The sequence below is a fragment of the Chionomys nivalis genome, chromosome 24, assembly GCF_950005125.1.
Source record: "Chionomys nivalis chromosome 24, mChiNiv1.1, whole genome shotgun sequence".
Classification (NCBI taxonomy): Eukaryota; Metazoa; Chordata; class Mammalia; order Rodentia; family Cricetidae; genus Chionomys; species Chionomys nivalis.
In genome coordinates this window covers 42,100,878-42,120,297 of record NC_080109.1, presented here as the reverse complement: position 1 = coordinate 42,120,297, position 19,420 = coordinate 42,100,878, and the positions used below count along the sequence as shown (strand labels likewise).

The 19,420-nt window shown below is 39.6% G+C and overlaps 1 protein-coding gene across 7 annotated transcripts in view; it reads left to right on the top strand.

The window, feature by feature from the left end:
- Phc3 (polyhomeotic homolog 3) overlaps positions 1–19,420 on the top strand; it is a 74,114-nt gene that overhangs the window by 20,449 nt on the left and 34,245 nt on the right. For 4 of the 7 annotated variants that reach the window (XM_057756855.1, XM_057756849.1, XM_057756850.1 and 1 more), the window contains 4 exons: positions 1,198–1,296; positions 8,280–8,523; positions 15,564–16,435; positions 16,723–16,770. In XM_057756855.1, the coding sequence (XP_057612838.1) occupies positions 1,198–1,296; positions 8,280–8,523; positions 15,564–16,435; positions 16,723–16,770 (1,263 nt within the window). The remainder of the gene's footprint in view (positions 1–1,197; positions 1,297–8,279; positions 8,524–15,563; positions 16,436–16,722; positions 16,771–19,420) is intronic. The other 3 variants (XM_057756852.1, XM_057756851.1, XM_057756853.1) reach the window with 3 other exon arrangements.

Genomic DNA, 19,420 nt, shown 5'->3' with positions numbered 1-19,420 from the left:
TCACCTCTTCTGGATTACTTTTCTCTTATGAAATTGTCTTTAATAATATGATTTGAACCATTTGAAATATTTTTGTTTTGTTTTGATGATTTTGACCTTTAAAATGGGCAATTCATATGACTCAAACAAGAAAATCTTCGTTTTTGGGTGGAGTGCTTTTAGGCTGGTTGCATGCACCAAAAAGTAAGAAAATTTGTTGGTGAATTTACGTAGATTCAGTAAGTAAATGAGTAAAGAATCCAAATGTAAAAGGGTTTAGAGGAAATGAGGGGTTCAGGAAGTGAGGGGGATGGTAAATAGGAGCAGGGATAGTGAATATGATGGCCATGTATGTGCATGCTTGAAAATCACAGTGCAACCCAGTATTGTATTTAATACATGCTAGTAAATGTTCAGGGTTAGAAAAAGTCCCTAATTGATTATTTTAGTTTAAATAGCAGGAAGGTAGCGAGTACTTCTTGAAATGACTTTAAAAATAGTGTGTCTCCACACTTGAAAGCTTGCCGTTATTTACTAAATCCAGTTAGATTGAGTAGATTGTATTGTCTTAGAAATTAACGGTACTTGTTTAATATTAAAAGTTTGAAAACAAGATGGTGATGTATGGATTGTTTTTCTCTTTTGTTGTTTTGGGGTGAAGGCCTTTGGTTGCTCCTCTGTTTTAACATTCGAGCATTTATATTTAGAACAAATTGCCCTTTACAAACAGGGTTAACATCAAGAGCAACCTTACTTGTCCTAAGATCGGTCCCTTGTAGCTGAGAAACATCGTAGTATGTGGCACTGTTACTGTGTGGACTGAAGAGACTTTTTGGTATTTCTTTGCCTGTTTCTTACCAAAATTAATCTGTATCCTAGTGCAGTTTTATTTTCATTTCCATCTTAGGAATCCTGAGGTAGTAGTTTTTATTTGGGACAGAATTTGGTTTGAGGATCTCATCTCACCAAAACACATTCTTTTCTTTGAGTAGTTTTCCCCTACTCTCAGAATTGTGAGCGATTTCAAAGCTGTTGGTGACTTTTTTTGAGCTCTGTGATCACAACTTTGTTGTCGTGTGAAGCCTTTTGCGTAGGAGGTAGTCCTGACTGCACTGTCTCTCTGTCACAAAGTTCAGTCTCTTGCCTGCTTGCTACACACTGTGTGTGGGACATGTTCTTTAGTCTTAGGGTGTTATTTTTGGTTTTCTGTCTGTACAGCTGATTTTCACACCCGCTACCACTGTGGCTGCTGTGCAGTCTGACATTCCTGTTGTCTCGTCGTCATCGTCACCTTCCTGTCAGTCTGCAGCTGCTCAGGTGAGATTGTGTATCACAGTGTGGTACTGGAGGTCTGGGTCTCTCTCAGTGGAAAGGCGGTCACTGCGTTCGTGTTTCAGCTCCTCTGCTTCAGAGTGCATTGCCATGCCTTTCAGGTGAAGTTCATAAAGCACTGAGCGCTCCAAGAGCATGCTTGTTTTGTAGAAATGACATATAATCAAACAGATTTAGATTATTAGGTGTTGATTCATCAAGATTAACACGAGTTTTATTATTGACACTGTATTTTTAGTTTTGCTGTCTACCAGATTTCTTTCTTACATGTGGTATATTCTTTTTTGTAGATTTCCTTTGCAAGCAGTTACATAACAGATACGTCAAAGTAGATGATAATTTTAAGTTTAAAAATGAGTTAAATCAGGCAAATTTGAAGTTAAAAACATAAGTAGAGTATTACTTTATTTGGTACTATGGAAAAAATGAAACTTCTCTCTTATTCAAAGAGTAAACTAAAAGTAGTATGTAGGCCTAAAGGTAAAAATAAAAAATTTAATCTTCCAGGAGAAAGCGGGACAGCATCTTTGCAAGTCTAGGGTGGGCAAGATTTCTTAGGGCACAAAAAAGATGAACTAGAAACAAAAATAAGTGATAAATTGGACTTAAACTAAAAATTATTCTTTAAAGAGACATTACAAAATGAGTATCTAGGATACAAGCTGAGGGAAACTATTCTCAATATATGTATCTGACCAAAGATTGTACCTAGAATATAAAAAAATGCTTATAGTTTAGTAATAGATCATGATATCAGTTAAAAATGGAAACAATATTTGAAGAGATAGTTCACACAGAACTCTAACTATATAGGCCAGGTATGGTGATGCATGCCTTTAATCCTGGCACTTAAGAGGCAGAGGTAAATAGATCTCTGTGAGTTTGCGGCCAGCCTGGTCTATGTAGTGAGTTTCAGGACAGTCAGAAGTACAAACAAACAAACAAACAAACAAACAAAAAGACAGTATATAAAAGGCCAATGAGCACAAGATAAAAATGTCCAACATCATAGATCACAGTGAGCATCGTCATACATCCATCGGGGTGGCTGAGATGAAGACTGACACTGTACAATAGTTTTTAGTGGCTAAGTATTCTAATGCTGAATGTACAGACAGATGGTGTTATAGTCATCAGTGGAATAGTGCTCAGAGGGGAAACGAGCAAACCACTAGTACATCTCATAAGCACGACTAGCAAATGAACTAGACACAATAAGTATGTCCTCTGTGATTCTGTAGTTTTAAAATTCCAGAATCAGAAAAACCCTCCATAGTGAAAAAATTATGTTAATAGAGGTAGGAAAAATTGACTAGGAGGGATGTTCAGTGTGATGGTTGGATGTTCAGTGTGTTGGTTCCATACCTTTTTTTTTGTTTGTTTGTTTGTTTGTTTTGCTTTTGACTTTTTTCGAGACAGGGTTTGCTGCAGCTTTGGAGCCTGTCCTGGAACTCACTTTGTAGACCAGGCTGCCCTCGAACTCACAGAAATCTGCCTACCTCTGCCTCCCAAGTGCTGGGATTAAAGGTGTACGCCACCACTGCTGGCTCTGATTCCATAACTTTTGACCTACTGTCAAAACTTACAGAATAGTTGCATCTTATTGTAAGTCATATCTCAGTAAATTTCATAATGATCATTTAGATTGAATAAACTTTAAGTTAAAATAATTGAATAGACTGTTGCTTTATGTGGTACTATTTTGTTGTTTTTTTGTAGTAAATGTTTATGACAGATATTCACTCATATATTGGTCATCTTTGGCCTTTTATTTACTTACACATTTAAAAATATCTTTTGTTCATTTGGGGTATATTTTTAACTTTCTTTTTTAAGAAAAGGTTTTGGTAGTAGCCTTGGATGGCCTAGTACTTGATATTATGCCCCAGGCCTTCAATTTGAGACAATATTCTTGTGTCAGTTCCTCAGTGCTAGGATCACAGGCATGAGCCACTCTGTGTAACATGTGGGCCTGATTGTTGGGGTTTCTGTCCTGCCCAGTTCCCACAGTCATTAGGTCCCAAAGAAAATCACACAGATGTCTACATAGGTTATAAACTGATTCGCCCATTAGCTCAGGCTTCGTATTAGCTCTTATAATGTATTCTTATTCTTATCCTGCCCATTATTCTTATCTATGTTAGCCACATGGCTCAGTACCTTTTGCAGCGGGGCAGGTCCCATCTTCCTTCTTCCTTGTCTGGGCAGGACTGCAGAGATAGCTTCCTTCTTCCCAGAATTTTCCTGTTCTCATTGCCCTGCCTCTACTTCTGTCTGGTTGTCCTGCCTATACTTCCTGCCTGGCTACTGGTCAATCAGCGTTTATTTAAAACATAATTGACAGAATACAGAATTGTCCCTCACCAACTATGTGTCAGCTTCCCCAGTGCTGGGATTACAGGCATGAGTCACCATGCCTGGTGCATTTTATTTCTCATTTCATACTCCGGCTTTCTGGTAAATGTAAGAAATGAGATAGTAACTGGGCAGTGGTGCACACGCCTTTATTCCTAGCTCTTGGGAGGCAGAGACCGGCGGATCTCTGAGTTCAAGTCCAGCCTGGTCTACAAAGTGAGTTCCAGGACAGCCAGAACTACACAGAGAAACCCTGTCTTGAAAGACCAAACAACAATAAGAAGTAAATGAAATAGTAATAATTAATATTTTTAATTTTTTTAATAGAACTTCTATGTATTGATACATTTAATAATAAAGACTAATTTTCATGTATTAGTTATAAAGATTGTAGCTGAGTAAACACAGAGTTTTCTTAACTTGTTCCCTGGCTCTTTACAGTTACTTAACAGGGTCTGCTAGGTAGCGCTCACTAAATGCTAATTTTAAGATGATCCTTGCTCAGCTCCAATTGCTTTACTTTATATTGGAAATGATACCCCTCAGCTGTTACAAGTGGCAAGTGAGGCAATCAGAAGCTTCTCATCACAGTGCTGCCACATAATGAGGTATCTTATCTACTGACTACTGTTATTATTTGACATTGTGTGAAGACAAATTACACATGTGGTTCTTAGCTTTCAAGAAGCTAGAAATGAAGAGATAATAAATAACCATTTAAATGATTGATAGTTTCTATGATAAACCAACCAGCTGCTTAGGAGATAATGTTTCTTTTTAATATGGTACTCCATTTGCTTAGTGTTTCTCACGACGAAAACATTCTTATGAGTCTTTAATGCAGCTAATGTAGTTTGTGAATTGGTCTTCTGGTGACATAGGATGTGACCTGTCCAAGGTCTGTGGCTGTGTGGGTCTGACTTGGTTAAGGCTTTCAGGGGACTGAAGGGATCTCTCTGTGAACACTGATTTTGCGTGACAGTGAATGAGGCTGGCAGTGATAGGTGATGCTGACCAACAGAGACATAACTTCAGGTTTAGGACTATTGGGTATGAATGTTTGTGTGTGTGTGTGTGTGTGTGTGTGTGTGTTTGTTTCAAGGCAAGGTTTCTCTGTGTAGCCCTGGTCTGTGTGTACGTATGTGTGTTTCAAGGCAGGGTTTCTCTGTGTAGCCCTGGCTATCCTGGAACTCACTCTATAGCTATAACAGGTTGGCCTTGAAGTCCGAGATCTACCTGCCTCTGTCTGCTTTCCGAGTGCTGTGACTAAAGGAGTGTGCCACTATGGCTCTTTTTTATTTTCTTTTTTACTTTTCTGCTTTAAAAAAAATAAAGTATGTAGTTTAAAAATTGTGTTTTTTAAAATTAAGAGTATCAGATTTGTAGTTTAATGTTATTATTTAAACTACAAAAGTCACTATATCAATTCCTTTTTCCTCAGTAAAAATGTTTTTTTTTTTAGACAATCCTATTGTATACTTCTGGCTGATCTGGAAAACTATGTATAGATCAGGCTGACCTTGAATTCACAGAAATCTGTCTGCTTCCACATCCAGAGTGCTGGGATTAAAGGTGTGTGCCACCATGACTGGCACAAAAAGGATGTTTATAGAAGAATAAGATCCTGCTTACCAAAGGGCAACCTAGGGAATGCTGATTTGGGGAGAAGTCAGCTCAGCAACACTAACCCCCCGCCCCACCTCCAGTCCCCTCTTCTGCAGAGAGAATGCTGCAGTAATGTCTGCAGTGCTTGATTTCAGTTAAACGATTCCGAGAATTATTTTAGTAGTGATATATTCATTATATTTCATAGGATGTTAGAGTGAAGTTAGCAAAAATACCTCATGCATGATGTCAAAGTTTCTTATAGAATCATAGGCTTGTTTCAGGGGAAATGAAAATTAAGACTAGGATGCCCATTACTCCTCTTCTGGGGATGAATTCTCTCTCCCTAGAAAGATACTGTCCTGGAACATGTGGTCTTTCCAGTAGTGAGTGAGTGTTACTTTGGTGCTGCAGTTTCTACAGTGTAAGTTATTTACTTTAAGTTAGTATTTGAGTGAAGATGGCAGCAGGTTATCTAAAGTCTACAAGTTCATATAGAACATAATATCATACTTAACTGTGGAGGCATGAACATTAACTTTCAGGATTCCAGGAAGCAGTGTGGTGTGTAGGTATTAGGGGTCATTGTGTCAGATCTTCATTTACTGTTCAGATGCTATTCATCCTGAAGGAGCCATTCAAGTTTTTTGGCATATTTGTTCTCAGTTATCATTATTATATGGTCTACTGCATGAATCATTTGTGGAAAATGCTATATTCTCTATTATTTAGCTCTTTCTGGGTAAATTTATTGTTTTACTTATTTATTTACTTACGTATTTTAGAGTCAGGTTTTGCTGTATGGCCAAGACTGTACTGGAATTAACTAGGGTTCTTAGACTGGCTTTGAATTTGTTTGTGTTCCTCCTGCTTCTGCCTCCTTGTGCTGTGATAATAGGCCTGTGCTACTATCACTATACTGATAATAGTTTTTTGTTTTTTCTTTTGTCAAACCAGACATGGATCCCATGGCCTCATACATATTAGGCCCACCTAGCTACATCTCTGTCCTTCCTGAGATATTTTAATGTGCCTCCACCAAGATATTTAATGAAGTTTGTTAGTAAATATGAACAAATTGTAGTGTTAGCATAAGAGCCATAAGTGGAACTAAATAACCTTTCAAATATCTATATGCTGTGATTTCAAAATCAGTTGTAAGAGAATATCCCAGACTTAGGAAGTTCCCAGTTTTTGTAGTTCTGAATTGCTAGGGGTGCAAAAGTCAGTACTGGAGGCACTGGCCCTATTAGCTGAGTCTCCTCTCACCATTTCACAAATGTGTATGTTGGTCATGTACAGACAAGCTAGACATTGTGCTGTAGGCCAATCTCACTCAGATTCCATGGAAACAACCCGAGGTGAAAGGGCAAATTCTTCACAAAGAACTCCAGGAAGCTCTTCTGAGAGAGCCAAGCAGATTATTGAACTGCTAATAATGGCTTGAGAAAGAATGTTCAAGCAGAGCCAGAACAAAAGGCACCAAATGAAGCAAGTATATGGTGTATTTATAGGACAGTGAGAGCAATTTGGCAGTTGTATAAGATTGTAGACTGGAGAAGAGAAAGTGGATTCATAGTGGGTTGGGCCTACATTGTTGACTTTGAGTGGCAACCCAAGGGATACAGTACATTTTACTTTCTGTATGAGACTTTAAAACCAATGGTATTTGATACATATTGACACCATAGGAACTATGGGAGGGAAATCAGAGAGGATGCTCCATATGTTCTCACTTAGAGGGGTTTCCAATGATTGTTGTATTAGTCAGTTTTTTTTGCTCTGATAACCTAGGAGAAACAATTTAAAAAAAATAAAAGAAATTTATTTTGGCCCGTAGTTTTGGTTCATGGGGGGCTGGTGCTGTTGTTTTCTGGGGCGTAGAGGCGGGGTGTCATGGCAGGGAGTGTGTGTTAGAGCTAATTTGCTTACTCCTTGGCAGCCAGGCAGAGAGAGTGACAGAGGAAGGGATCAGGGTCCCAGTTCTCCTTCAAAGATATTCCCTTAGTGACCCACTCTCTACAGCCACTCCCTTCTGCAGCTCCAGAGCCTCCCAGCACCGCTTGTTCTGGGACCATGCCTATTCACATGTATCTTTTTTGAGGTGGAATGGTGAGGAACTTCATTTGCACACATTAACAGTAGCTGTAGAATTGATAGAAACTTGCCTGATGTAACTGTTTATTTACCTTCTGTTGATACTATTTTGGCATTTGGACCGGGAATAGAGCCTTGAGCACCAACTAAGAAGTTAGACCTCAGCAACTTGTCATTCATTAGCTTTGTCTAGGTGGAGCCTCCTTTGACCCTCCGAGACCATTGCTAGTACTAAGTGTATTTGGTACATGTTTCAGATAGGCAAGAAGCTACTGTTGGTGAGGCATTTTCTGCCTTGCTCTTTGGAGAGGTATAAGCTCAAGTGAGATGAAGTTGGATAATCCTGTCAGTTTACAGCGTTTACCCATTTCAGAGCTCTGCATAATGTTTCAGCTCAGAAAAGCCAGTTCTCAAAGACATTGAGTGGTCAGTAGCAGAATTTCAGTTTAAGAAGCTTTCGGAAAATGCTCTCATGGTGTCACACCGGAGCAGATGCTTAGATAAGTCAGTTGTCTTACAGTACTCCCTCTAACGCATTTAGAACTGGTCACTTTCCATGTAGTGCATGACAGAGCCGTTTCTTCATATTTATACTGCATTTGCCATCAGCCCCTCCCCTTAGTGTTGGTTTGGTTTTCATTTAGTTCTTCCTGGTCTTCCTGTCCTGCTCTTTCACTCACAACTGTCTTATACCCACCCTCTACGTCCTTTCCAGCCTGCCACACAGTAGTTAAGACATGCTCATGTGGAGCGACCTTTCTGTAAGGGTTTCCTTAAAGATTATTGGTTGTCTCAGGAGTGTGGACCTCTTTGTGTAGGAGGCACAATATTAATTACTGTCATTATTGTAATGATTGCTGTATCAGCTAAAGCCATGTTTTCATCTTTATTTTTTGTTATGTGGTTCTTAGGTTCAGAATTTAACATTACGCAGCCAGAAGTTGGGTGTCTTATCTAGCTCACAGAATGGCCCACCAAAAAGCACTGGTCAAACTCAATCATTGACAATTTGTCATAATAAAACAACAGTGACCAGTTCTAAAATCAGCCAACGAGACCCTTCTCCAGAGAGCAAGAAGGGAGGAAGCCCAAGCCTGGAATCTCGAAGCACAGCGGTCACTCGGACTTCAAGCATTCACCAGTTAATAGCACCAGGTGGGATGAATGTTCGTCAGAAATAGTTGCCTTATTTGTTTTCTTAGCAGACAGCAAAACAAAGGATGCATGCTACTTGAATAAGAGTAACAATTTTAAGACATTTTTAAGTGAGAATTTTTGTCAGCTAAAGAAAATCTCACTAAGTAGTTTGAAAAAATTTAGAAAACCTAGTAATTGAAACAAGTTATACAGCAAAACAGTGGTCTCTCATTGTTGTCACTTGGCACTTAACGTCTTTATGATGTGCTGCTCTCTTCATATTAATTAAATCTTTTCCTTTTAAAAAGAATTGTCTTAATTTATTTAGTATGCTTTAGTGGCACATATTTTTAAGCTTTTAGTAAAAAGTAAGTGCATCTTAATTAAGTCATTAGTGGAAATTTGTTACTAAAACAGATTGGGCAAATAAAGAAATTATTTTCCTAACTTCTCATCCACTGCTACCAGTGTGGGATGCCATCTGAGGGAAAGCTGTCAAGGAAGCAGTCCTTTTCATTCTTATTCTGCCATGCGGATCTCTTTCCTGCAGGTAATCCTGCTTCATGGTTCCTCAACCAGAGTGAGCTTTCTGACCCTTGTTCTATAGTATTGAAGTCTACTTTTCCCCCTAGACTGATTCCTCTGTGTGTTTGGTACTGAGGATTGAGTCTAGTGCCTCCCACACATGGCACACAGCGCTCTAATATGGAGTTACAGCCCTTTAACTTCTTATGTTTCTTCTGTGTTAGGATTGTCTTAGCTCTACAAACTCTCAAAATCTTGGTATTGTCTGATTCCTCTAAGTTGAAATGTCTCTTTACTTTGACCTGTTACAACTGTAGTGCTTTCTGAACCCAGACCTCTTTACTGGACAGCGAGCTCCTTGCGGGTGCTCTAGTAATGGCTGTGATAGGCCGGTTTTCAGGACTCCGTTGTATCTTTTCACCTTTTCATAGTAATAGCACGAAGGTTTGTCTTCTGTTCGTTTGCCTGTGATAGGTACGCGGGCATATTTGGACTAACCACCCAGTTTCCACACTGACGCTTTGGAAATTATCAGTCATTCCCCTTAGCATTATTTAGCTACCACCATGCTTAGGATTGTTATGAATGAATCTTAGAGAAGTGCTATGAACTTTGCTAGTAAATCCATTCATGCTATAGTTAGATATTGTTTCTCTCTCTGTAGTAAATGTCTGTACGCTGTTGTGTGGTCTGGTCTGTGTTGTCTCTGGCCAGATGACTGCGCTTTTGCACAGCATCGCCCGAGCATTCTCAGCCTCACAGCAGCACCAGGGCTCGAGTTGTGTAGAGCAGCAGTGCCTGCTGTGCCTGCGCTGACGGGTCAGAGGGCAGGGTCCAGTGAGTCCCGTCTTCTTATTCTTTCCTTAGCTAGACCTAGGCCAGCAGTCATTTTAAATAGAGAAGAAAACAGACCCTCTATTTGTATTATTTATATCCTAATATGATTGCCTAATAGGTACTGTAGTGGAGATGGTTACTGTTTTCTTGCATGTAATTTTAGGGTCTAAAAATAACCTGATTTTCTTGACCATTTCTCCTTGAGGATGGAAGCTTTCATGTGTTAGCGATTCTGTTTATTTATTTAGAAGACAGTAGACCAGACTGGCCTTGAACGCATGACAACGTTCCTGCCTCAGCCTCCTACTGTGCCTGATTGATAATTTTTTTTTTCCCTCTGAGACAGGGTCTCTCTGTATAGTCCTAGCTGTCCTAGAACTCCCTCCCTAGACCAGGCTGGCCTCAAACTCATAGAGATCCGCCTTTCTCTTCCTCCCAAGTGCTGGGATTGAAGGAATGTGTTACCACACTTGACAATAATTTTGTTTTTAATATATAAAGGCGAGAATTCACCTTTGACCACATCCCTAGAAATCAGGAAAGGGGTTTTCTGTGCAGTTTTTAGAGGGCTTTTTTCCCCCTTTTTTCTTTTCTTTAGAAATTTATTCAACATGCAGTGAAAAAAATCCTCTAGTGGTTTGGTCTGGCTGCCACCAAGAAATGTTATGACCTTGGAAGTCTCAGGTCAAAGTCTGGTCATTCCCACTTTCTGATGAGGACTGTCTTTTTACCTTGCCACTTGCCACTTTCTTTTTGTCCTCACTTGTTGTAATATGAGCGGCAGGGCTGCGTCCCCAGCACCCGACCGCACGCATGGCTTGCTTATGCCCCGAAATAATTACACGGAAACTGTATTCTTTTAATCACTGCCTAGCCCATTAGTTCCAGCCTCTTATTGGCTAGCTCTTACATATTGATCTAACCCATTTTTAATATTCTGTGTAGCACCATGAGCTGGCTTACCAGGAAAGATCTTAACCTGCGTCTGTCTGGAGTGGGAGAATCATGGCGACTCCCTGACTCGGCTTCTTTCTCCCAGCATTCTGTTCTGTTTACTCCACCCACCTAAGGGCTGGCCTATAAATGGGCCAAGGCAGTTTCTTTATTAAATGAAAGTAACTCTCCATCATTTCCCCTTTTTTTGTTTAAACAAAAAAGAAAGGCTTTAACTTTAACATAGTAAAATTACATATAACAAAACGGTTATCAAACAAGAATTACAGTTACAATATTTATATCTATTTTATCTTTTATCATAACTAAGGAAAACATAACTAAGGAAAACTATAACTATAACTAACCATTCTTCAACTCCATCAAAGACTCCAGAAGGATATAATATTACCTAAGTAAACAAGAAATAAGAAACTTTAAACTTTAGAAATGACAGAGACATCTCACTGCCTGGACAGTCACCCAAAGTTTTTTTGTACCGTTGGGGCATCCATCTTTGGCCTACAGGTCCATAGTATCCAGCAGACACATTTTCATGAAGCAGGAAATTTCAAAGACAGTTCAGTCACTATCTGTTGTGTCCTGCAGAATGTCTCACAGACCCTTTCATGAGTCAGGAACCCCGAAAGATCATCTCACCTTTAGGCAAGTTCAGCAGTCCTCTCTCTGCGGGTTCTTTGTATCCAGTTTATGCATCAGTCCATGCAAGAGCAGTTTCTTGCCCAAATGGCTATCAAACTCCTTAAGGAGCCTCTTCGGTGCCCATCTTCCTCTTGAAGTAGATTGGTGCTGCCAGGAGCAGACGTGTCTCATTATCATGAAAAGCCCTAAGTTATTAAAACATTAAATGCCATATTCTGCAGTCTTTGAAAGATATGAAGAATGCCTATCTAGCTGAAATATATCTATGCACATCTAGAAAATCTAACTAACATGACTAAAAGCTTGACAATTATCGATGATTATCCATTAACAACCTATATACATTACATTTTTAAATGAACTATACAGTCACAATACCTTAATCAAGATCAGAAATACATATACATATAACAAAATTGACCTTAAAATCCATACCAATGCAAATTATTCATATCTATATCATATCCCCCTTTATATGTAAAAGAACATTTATAAACCATATTTGGGAACATGGGCGCGGCGCCACTCTGTTGTAATATGAGCGGCAGGGCTGCGTCCCCAGCACCCGACCGCACGCATGGCTTGCTTATGCCCCGAAATAATTACACGGAAACTGTATTCTTTTAATCACTGCCTAGCCCATTAGTTCCAGCCTCTTATTGGCTAGCTCTTACATATTGATCTAACCCATTTTTAATATTCTGTGTAGCACCATGAGCTGGCTTACCAGGAAAGATCTTAACCTGCGTCTGTCTGGAGTGGGAGAATCATGGCGACTCCCTGACTCGGCTTCTTCTCCCAGCATTCTGTTCTGTTTACTCCACCCACCTAAGGGCTGGCCTATAAATGGGCCAAGGCAGTTTCTTTATTAAATGAAAGTAACTCTCCATCACTCACTTGGACTTCCCTGTGTGTGCACAGTGAGGGAGGAGAGCTCTGATAACTTCTTTAAAAACATTGTTTTGGGGGTACTTACTTATTATTTGTTGTAGGGGTAGGACAGGGGCATGAGCATTTCACAGAGTCCATGTTGAGGTCAGAGGATAATTTGTAGGAGCTGGTTCTTTCTTTCTATCATGTGAGTTCCAGGGGTCAAACTCAGGTCATCATGCTTGACAGCAAAGGCCTTTACCTGTTGAGCCGTCTTACCAGTCCTAGTATCTCTTTTTATTGGTATACAAATCTCTGCTGTGCCAAGGCCTCACTCCCAGTATCCCATGTGACCTTATTTCCCTGCCTTCTCCATCTCTACATGTAGCCACTTTGGGGTTGTCGTTTCAGCATGGTGAATTTGGGGAAGGGGCACACAGTTCACAATAGAGCCCTCAGCTCAGGCTGTAGGACTCGTCTGATAGTGCTTTCAGTTGGTCCGTCATATACTGCATTAGTTTAGTGTCATTTCTTCTTTATGGGGTTGCAGTAATTGTTGAATGAAATGATATTTTAATAATAAGAGAAACTAAGTCAGTCATTAATCTTTCAAATATTAGGCTTCTCTGACAATAATAAAGTGTTCGTTAAAGTCAGAAATTAACCAGCAGGACACAATTTTGTAGACATTGTCAGCTTTTCTTGCTCATAGTTCTCATCCTGTATTCTAGGACTTGTTCTTGCACTCTGACTTCTGATCTAAGAAGAATTTAATTTAGATAAATTATAGACTGTTACTCTATTGAAATATCAGATAATTTACCTACAACAGCACAAAAACTCATTCTAGTGTTGTATATATCGCCTGTGTTCAGGACCACGAAACATGTGGGGCTGGAAAGAAGATTCAGCATTTAAGAGTGACTATTCTTGTAAGGGTGGTTCACAACTGCCTGTAACTCCCAGCTCAAGGGAATCTTGATGCCCTCTTCAGGCCTTCTCAGGGACCCACACACAGACACATAAGTAAAAATTAGAGTACTTGACAAAGATTTTAAAGTTAATTATAACATTCTTATTAAAAATGGAGGCGAAAAGACCATTTCCTCATTTGAAAGAAGAGGTGACAGCCACTTCCTCCAGCTGTGACCCAAGTGTTGAGAACGGGAAGCCCTCTCTGGAGTCACAGGATCTGGTCCGTCTCCTCTAAGTCTGTATCACACAGCTGTCGCGCATTTGTGGAGGCTGGCAGTCTTCATCTCAATTACTAGCTTACTTGAAAAATTATTTTTAGATTAAATTTTAGAACTCATTTTCCCTTTTTTTAGTGCTATTTGAGCCCATGCCACACACATGTGTTCTAGTATTGAGCTATAACCCAGCCTTTCATTTAAAAATAATTGATAGTGAAATTGTAAATTTTTTTTTCAAGACAGGGTTTCTCTGTGTAGCTTTGGAGCCTGTTTTGGAACTCTCCCTCCTTCCTTCTTTCCCTCCCTCCTTCCTTCCTTTCTTTTTCTTTTCTTGTTTTTTTGTTTTTAGACAAGGTTTCTCTATGTTGCTCCAGCTATTCTGGAACTCACTCTGTAGACCAGGCTGGCCTTGAACTCAGAGATCTGCCTGCCTCTGCCTCCTGAGTTCTGGCATTAAAGGTGTGCAACATTGCCTGGCAAAAATTTCTTTAAAGAATCTCTGTAATTTTTTTTTCTTTTTTCGAGACAGGGTTTCAGGGTTTCTCTGTAGCTTTGGAGCCTGTCCTAGAACTTGCTCAGTAGACCAGGTTGGTCTCCAAGTCAAAGTCACAGAGGTCTGCCTGCCTCTCTCCCAAGTGCTGGGATTAAAGGCATGTACCACCACCGCCCGGCTAGGTTCTCTATAATTTTTAAACATATTTTATATGTATGACTTTTGCCTGCATATATATGTATATCATATGTGTGCCTGGTACCTCAGGAAGACAGAAGAGGGTATCGGATCCCCTGGGACTGTAGTTACAGATAGTTCTTAGCTGCCACATGGGTGCTGGGAACCAAATTCAGGTCATCTGGAAGAGCGACCAATGTTCTTAACTGCGAAAGGTCTCATCAGCTTGATCCCTAAATTTTAAATTATAATAAAATGTAAAAATGTTCAAGAAAAAAGTTATTAGAAGTTTGTATAAGGCTGTTGCCATAACTGTTGTTGAATATAAAAGGATGTAAAGTGCTATGTAACTTTTATATTTACATTGAGAGATAAATTCTGTCTTTATATTTGATTTAGATGACTATTTTTTGGGTGTGTGTGGGTGGAGACTTTGAGACAGGGTCTCCTTATGGTCCTGACTGACCTGGAACTTGCTATGTATGAAGATCAGGCTCACCTCTACTCAGAAATCCATGTGTCTTTGTCTTGTGAGTGCTAGGATTAAAGGTGTGCTTACCATGACAGCTTAAATGTGTCTGATTTTTGTGTGCTATTAAGCAGTCATTTTAGTTATCTTCCAGTGCACTCGGTTTTCAGTCCTAGGCGTAAAGAGTCAGCATGGTGGGCACTGTCCCCGTTGTGAGGAGATCTGATCGATACCACTCAGTGCTTACCACTCACTCTGGACTTGCCATTGAGTGCAAAGGAATAAACACCGTCCCTTATTTAGGCATCATGATCTTACTCCTGCATTCTCTGCAAAAAATCTGTTGCTCACTTAGGTTTGGAATGGCCCCTCCACTATAAGATTAAGCCATGTATTTTGCTTAATTGATTGACGTTTTATGTGAAACAATTTCATTCTGATCAAATAGTAAAGACTTCATCCAAGCTAAAATGCTCAGTTAGGAAACTTTCTAGCTAATTGATTATGCTGTTAGTTTGGGACATGTTTTGTCATAGATGGGATGAGATCTTATCTTGAAGTCATCCTTGAGTGCTATACTTCCCCTTCAGAGAAGAGGCAGACTCAGGAGACTCAAGTGCAGAGACCTAAGTGCTCTAAGCTAGTAAAGCTGTTCTGTCAACTGGAAGAGTAGAACGTGGGAAGCTGTACATATGTGACTAGATTGCTTTTCTGTCAGTGTTTCACAGCATAGCTTATTCATCTAGTATTTTAGCCTTGCAAGGAGAATGTCATAGAAGACTTGTAACAGACTGCTAATGACTCTGACTCTCTAATGTGAAAACTCTCCTCCTTTAGATTTATGTAAAAACTGTTTTGTTTTGAAATCAGTACTAATTGTCATTTTTTTCTCTCACAGCTTCATATTCTCCAATTCAGCCTCATTCTCTAATCAAACATCAACAGATTCCTCTTCATTCACCACCTCCTAAGGTTTCCCATCATCAGCTGATTTTACAACAGCAACAACAGCAGATTCAGCCAATCACCCTTCAGAGTCCAACTCAAGATCCGCCCCCATCCCAGCACTGTATCCCGCTTCCAAACCATGGCCTTTCTCCAGCTCCTAGTAATGCCCAGTCACAGCATTGCTCACCAATTCAGAGCCATCCCCCTCCTTTAACTGTGTCTCCTAATCAGGCACAGTCGGCACAGCAGTCTGTAGTGGTGTCTCCTCCTCCACCTCATTCCCCAAGTCAGTCTCCTACTATAATTATCCATCCACAAGCACTTATCCAGCCACACCCTCTTGTGTCTTCAGCTCTTCAAACAGGGCCAAATTTGCAGCAGGCTACTGCTGATCAGGTACAACCCACAGCACAGCTGAATCTTCCATCCCATCTTCCACTTGCAGCATCCCCTGTTGTACACATTGGCCCAGTCCAACAGTCTGCCTTGGTGTCCCCTGCTCAGCAGATTGTGTCTCCAACATCACACCAGCAATACTCAGCCTTGCAGTCATCTCCAATTCCAATCGCAACCCCTCCACAGATGTCGACATCTCCTCCAGCTCAGATCCCACCACTGCCCTTGCAGTCTATGCAGTCTTTACAAGTGCAGCCTGAAATTCTATCCCAGGGCCAGGTTTTGGTGCAGAATGCTTTGGTGTCAGAAGAAGAGCTACCTGCTGCAGAAGCTCTGGTCCAGTTGCCATTTCAGACTCTTCCTCCTCCACAGACTGTTGCGGTAAATCTCCAAGTACAGCCACCAGCACCTGTTGATCCACCAGTGGTAAGCCCTCGGCAGCTCTTTGACTTTCTTGCTGAACTGAACGTAAAGCTGGTTCCCCCACACTGTGCTGTACTGTTAAGTCTAAATGTCTATGATTTTTTAAGCTTGCCTTTTTCCTGTGTCAGTATTCCAACAATGTATTGTATGGGCAAAGGAAAAAAATGTCGTTTGTTGTAGTATGGTTGCATGCTTTAAATTTGTGATGGTTATTAAAGTCCCTCGTTAATTTATTACTATTTAAACAAATCCATCTGCTATCTTTACAGAGTTGATTTTTTTTCCCCAAGGGAATGCATTTGAACCAGTGTCATCTGCACAAAGTTTTTTCTCTTAAGGTGATTATCCTTCATAGATCCCTTCTGTATGTTTTTAAGCGCATGGTTTATCTAGCTAACCTTTCAGTTGGGTGCATTTGGAAGTCCTGGGCCTTGAGCAGCTTTTCTTTCAAGGAAGAGGTATGATTGTATGATATAACTTTCTTGACAAAATTGTGTTTTGTAACTAAAACTGTAAAAACATTTATTCCAGGGTAGAATTCAACTTTGCAAAAAACAATTGACTTTTTAAACTTTCTATCTATTAAGAGAAAATATATATTTAAGTTATTTCTCAGTTAAAAGGCTCAAAACCCTGAGTCTCTGTCTTTGATACTGAGAGTAACAGAAGTGCGCTACATGAAGTAAGAATTTTGAGTAATTGGGATTTCAATGGAATGTGTCAGAGTGAGCCTCTCGAAACGGACACGTGAGGCCTGAAAAGGGAGGTTATCTTGAAAATAGCTTTTTTCAAAATTTTCTCTGAAGGACTTATTAAAATTCATTAAATGTTTTATGCAGAAATTGAAATAAGGTCCTTATGAGATTAATCAGAATGACCAGATTCAGTTTCTTATTCAGGAAAAAAAAATTTCTAAAAGGAAGTTTTGTGTCAAACTTTGAACATCACTGAAAGTCAGACCAGTTCTCGGGAAGCTGGGGCATGAGTTTGGCCATCTTGGGTTGTCCAGTGAGTTCAAGAGCAGCCTTGGCTACAGAGTCCATACAGAATATTTCTAAATTGAAATATTTAGATATCAAGTAACATTAATCTCAGAAAGGAAAGGAGTCTTGCTCTCTTCATTAGTAGAAACATTTGTCTCTTATGACTCGATTTTGTAGTTTTTCTATCCTAAGTGATCTTAACAGACACGGAGCTGCTCAGTTTTGCCTGTTACTGCCCTGGAAAGCCAGAAACCAGGAGAAACGGATGTTAGAAAACCCTGTTCTTTGATTGTCTCTGTGTTTATTTTCATGGGTTTTTAGAGCTCTTACAGTAGGTTTCGCTTTGAGGATATGGTTGAGTGGTAGAGCACCTGTTTAGCATGGGCCAGGCCCTGTGCAGTCCCCAGTACTGCCAAAACAAAAGCATGGAAAACAGAGGTTTAGGAAAAATTCAGTACCTTCAAAGGAATCGAATTTCATTTCATTTTCTTAACATTTAATTAGGAGATTGGTTTTCAGTGAGTAAACAATAAAATTTCCATATTCCCTATATCCTTTTTAATAAGAAGACTTTGGGCTAACATAATTAGGGCAGAAATGCCCAAAATAAAACACTTTAAATACTGTGCCGAAAATACTGTTGGGCCTGTCTTGCTGATTTTGTCCCGTTACTGTGTGAGAGCAGGCCGCTTTCCGCACAGTGTCCTCTCGGTCCTTTCCCAGCAGCTGCTCACTAAGTTGCTGTTTTGTTGTCGTTCCCGCAGAAACACCATTTCCACCCTTGATTATTTCAAGTACTTAAGTGTAGATATATTTCTTTCTAATAAGATGTAAAAATTGAAAGAAAAAGGTGAATTATCAAACTAAATCAGTGTGTTTTCAAAAAGATATTTCTATAAAAGAAACAATTTTTTTTTAAAAAATTGGGTGTAAATAAGATATGTTGAGGATAGATGATTTAGAACTAATAAACACATGTTCCTCAGTTTATTTAGGAAGGGAGACAGATGGGAATGTGGACTTTACTAAGGTAAGTTTGGCGGTCTTCGTTATTTTTAGAATAGTTACAGTTATGAGCTAAATAGGACTTGTGTAGTTTGTCGTGATCTTGCGAGCAAAGCCTCCGATCACTACTTTCCTCAGGAGTCTAGCTGTTGCATTTAGATGTTTTTGTGCTGATTGTATCAGACATGTGTGACAAATTTCTTTTGCCTACTTTAATTACCTGTAAACTTGTTTTCTTTTATATGGGAGATTATAAAGAGCTCTCTTTATTTAACCTCACCATAAGAAGGAAAATTATTTTATAGTGTTCTTTGATTGATAATTTGAAAAATCAGTGCTATTTGTATTATGGTCTTGTTCTTTTTTAAAAACTACTTTTCAAAAAGTCAGAATTCTGTGCACGGTGGAGCTCTGTTTTCTTAAAAGATAGTGTAAGCAGATGCTGCAGCAGCAGGTGGCCCAGCATTGAGGGACAGGGTTAGCAGCTTGGCTGTGGCCATCTTTGAAAGAACTGTTTGTGAGGGAAAGAGTGCCATGGACTGAACTGGCTAAGAAGCCACTCTTGCATGGCTGCCCTCAGCCAGCTCTCCAGCTGCTCCTCTGAATTAACTCCGCACCGTCTAGGTTGTTAAAGGTGCCACAAACTTTTTTATTTTTGTTGTCGTTTGTTAATCCCTGGGTATGCTGGTAGTGATGTATTCTATGCTGAGTATTATTCTATATTATTAGTATATTATTTAGTATATACTAAACCTTGCTGTTAGCATGAGCAGAGAAGTGGCTGTCAGTTGTGTAGCATACAGTAACAATTGACTTGATTCCACTTGTGCCTGAGGTTCTCGTGAAGCAGTTTTCTGTTTCTGGGTTGCAAAAAGATATCTTTTAAAAAATGTTGCCTACTTAGTACCTAATTAGGATCATGGTTTAAGATATCATGTTAAATATAAAATAACTCTGGTGGGATTTTAGGGTTTTGTTTTTTGGTTTTTTGAGACAGGGT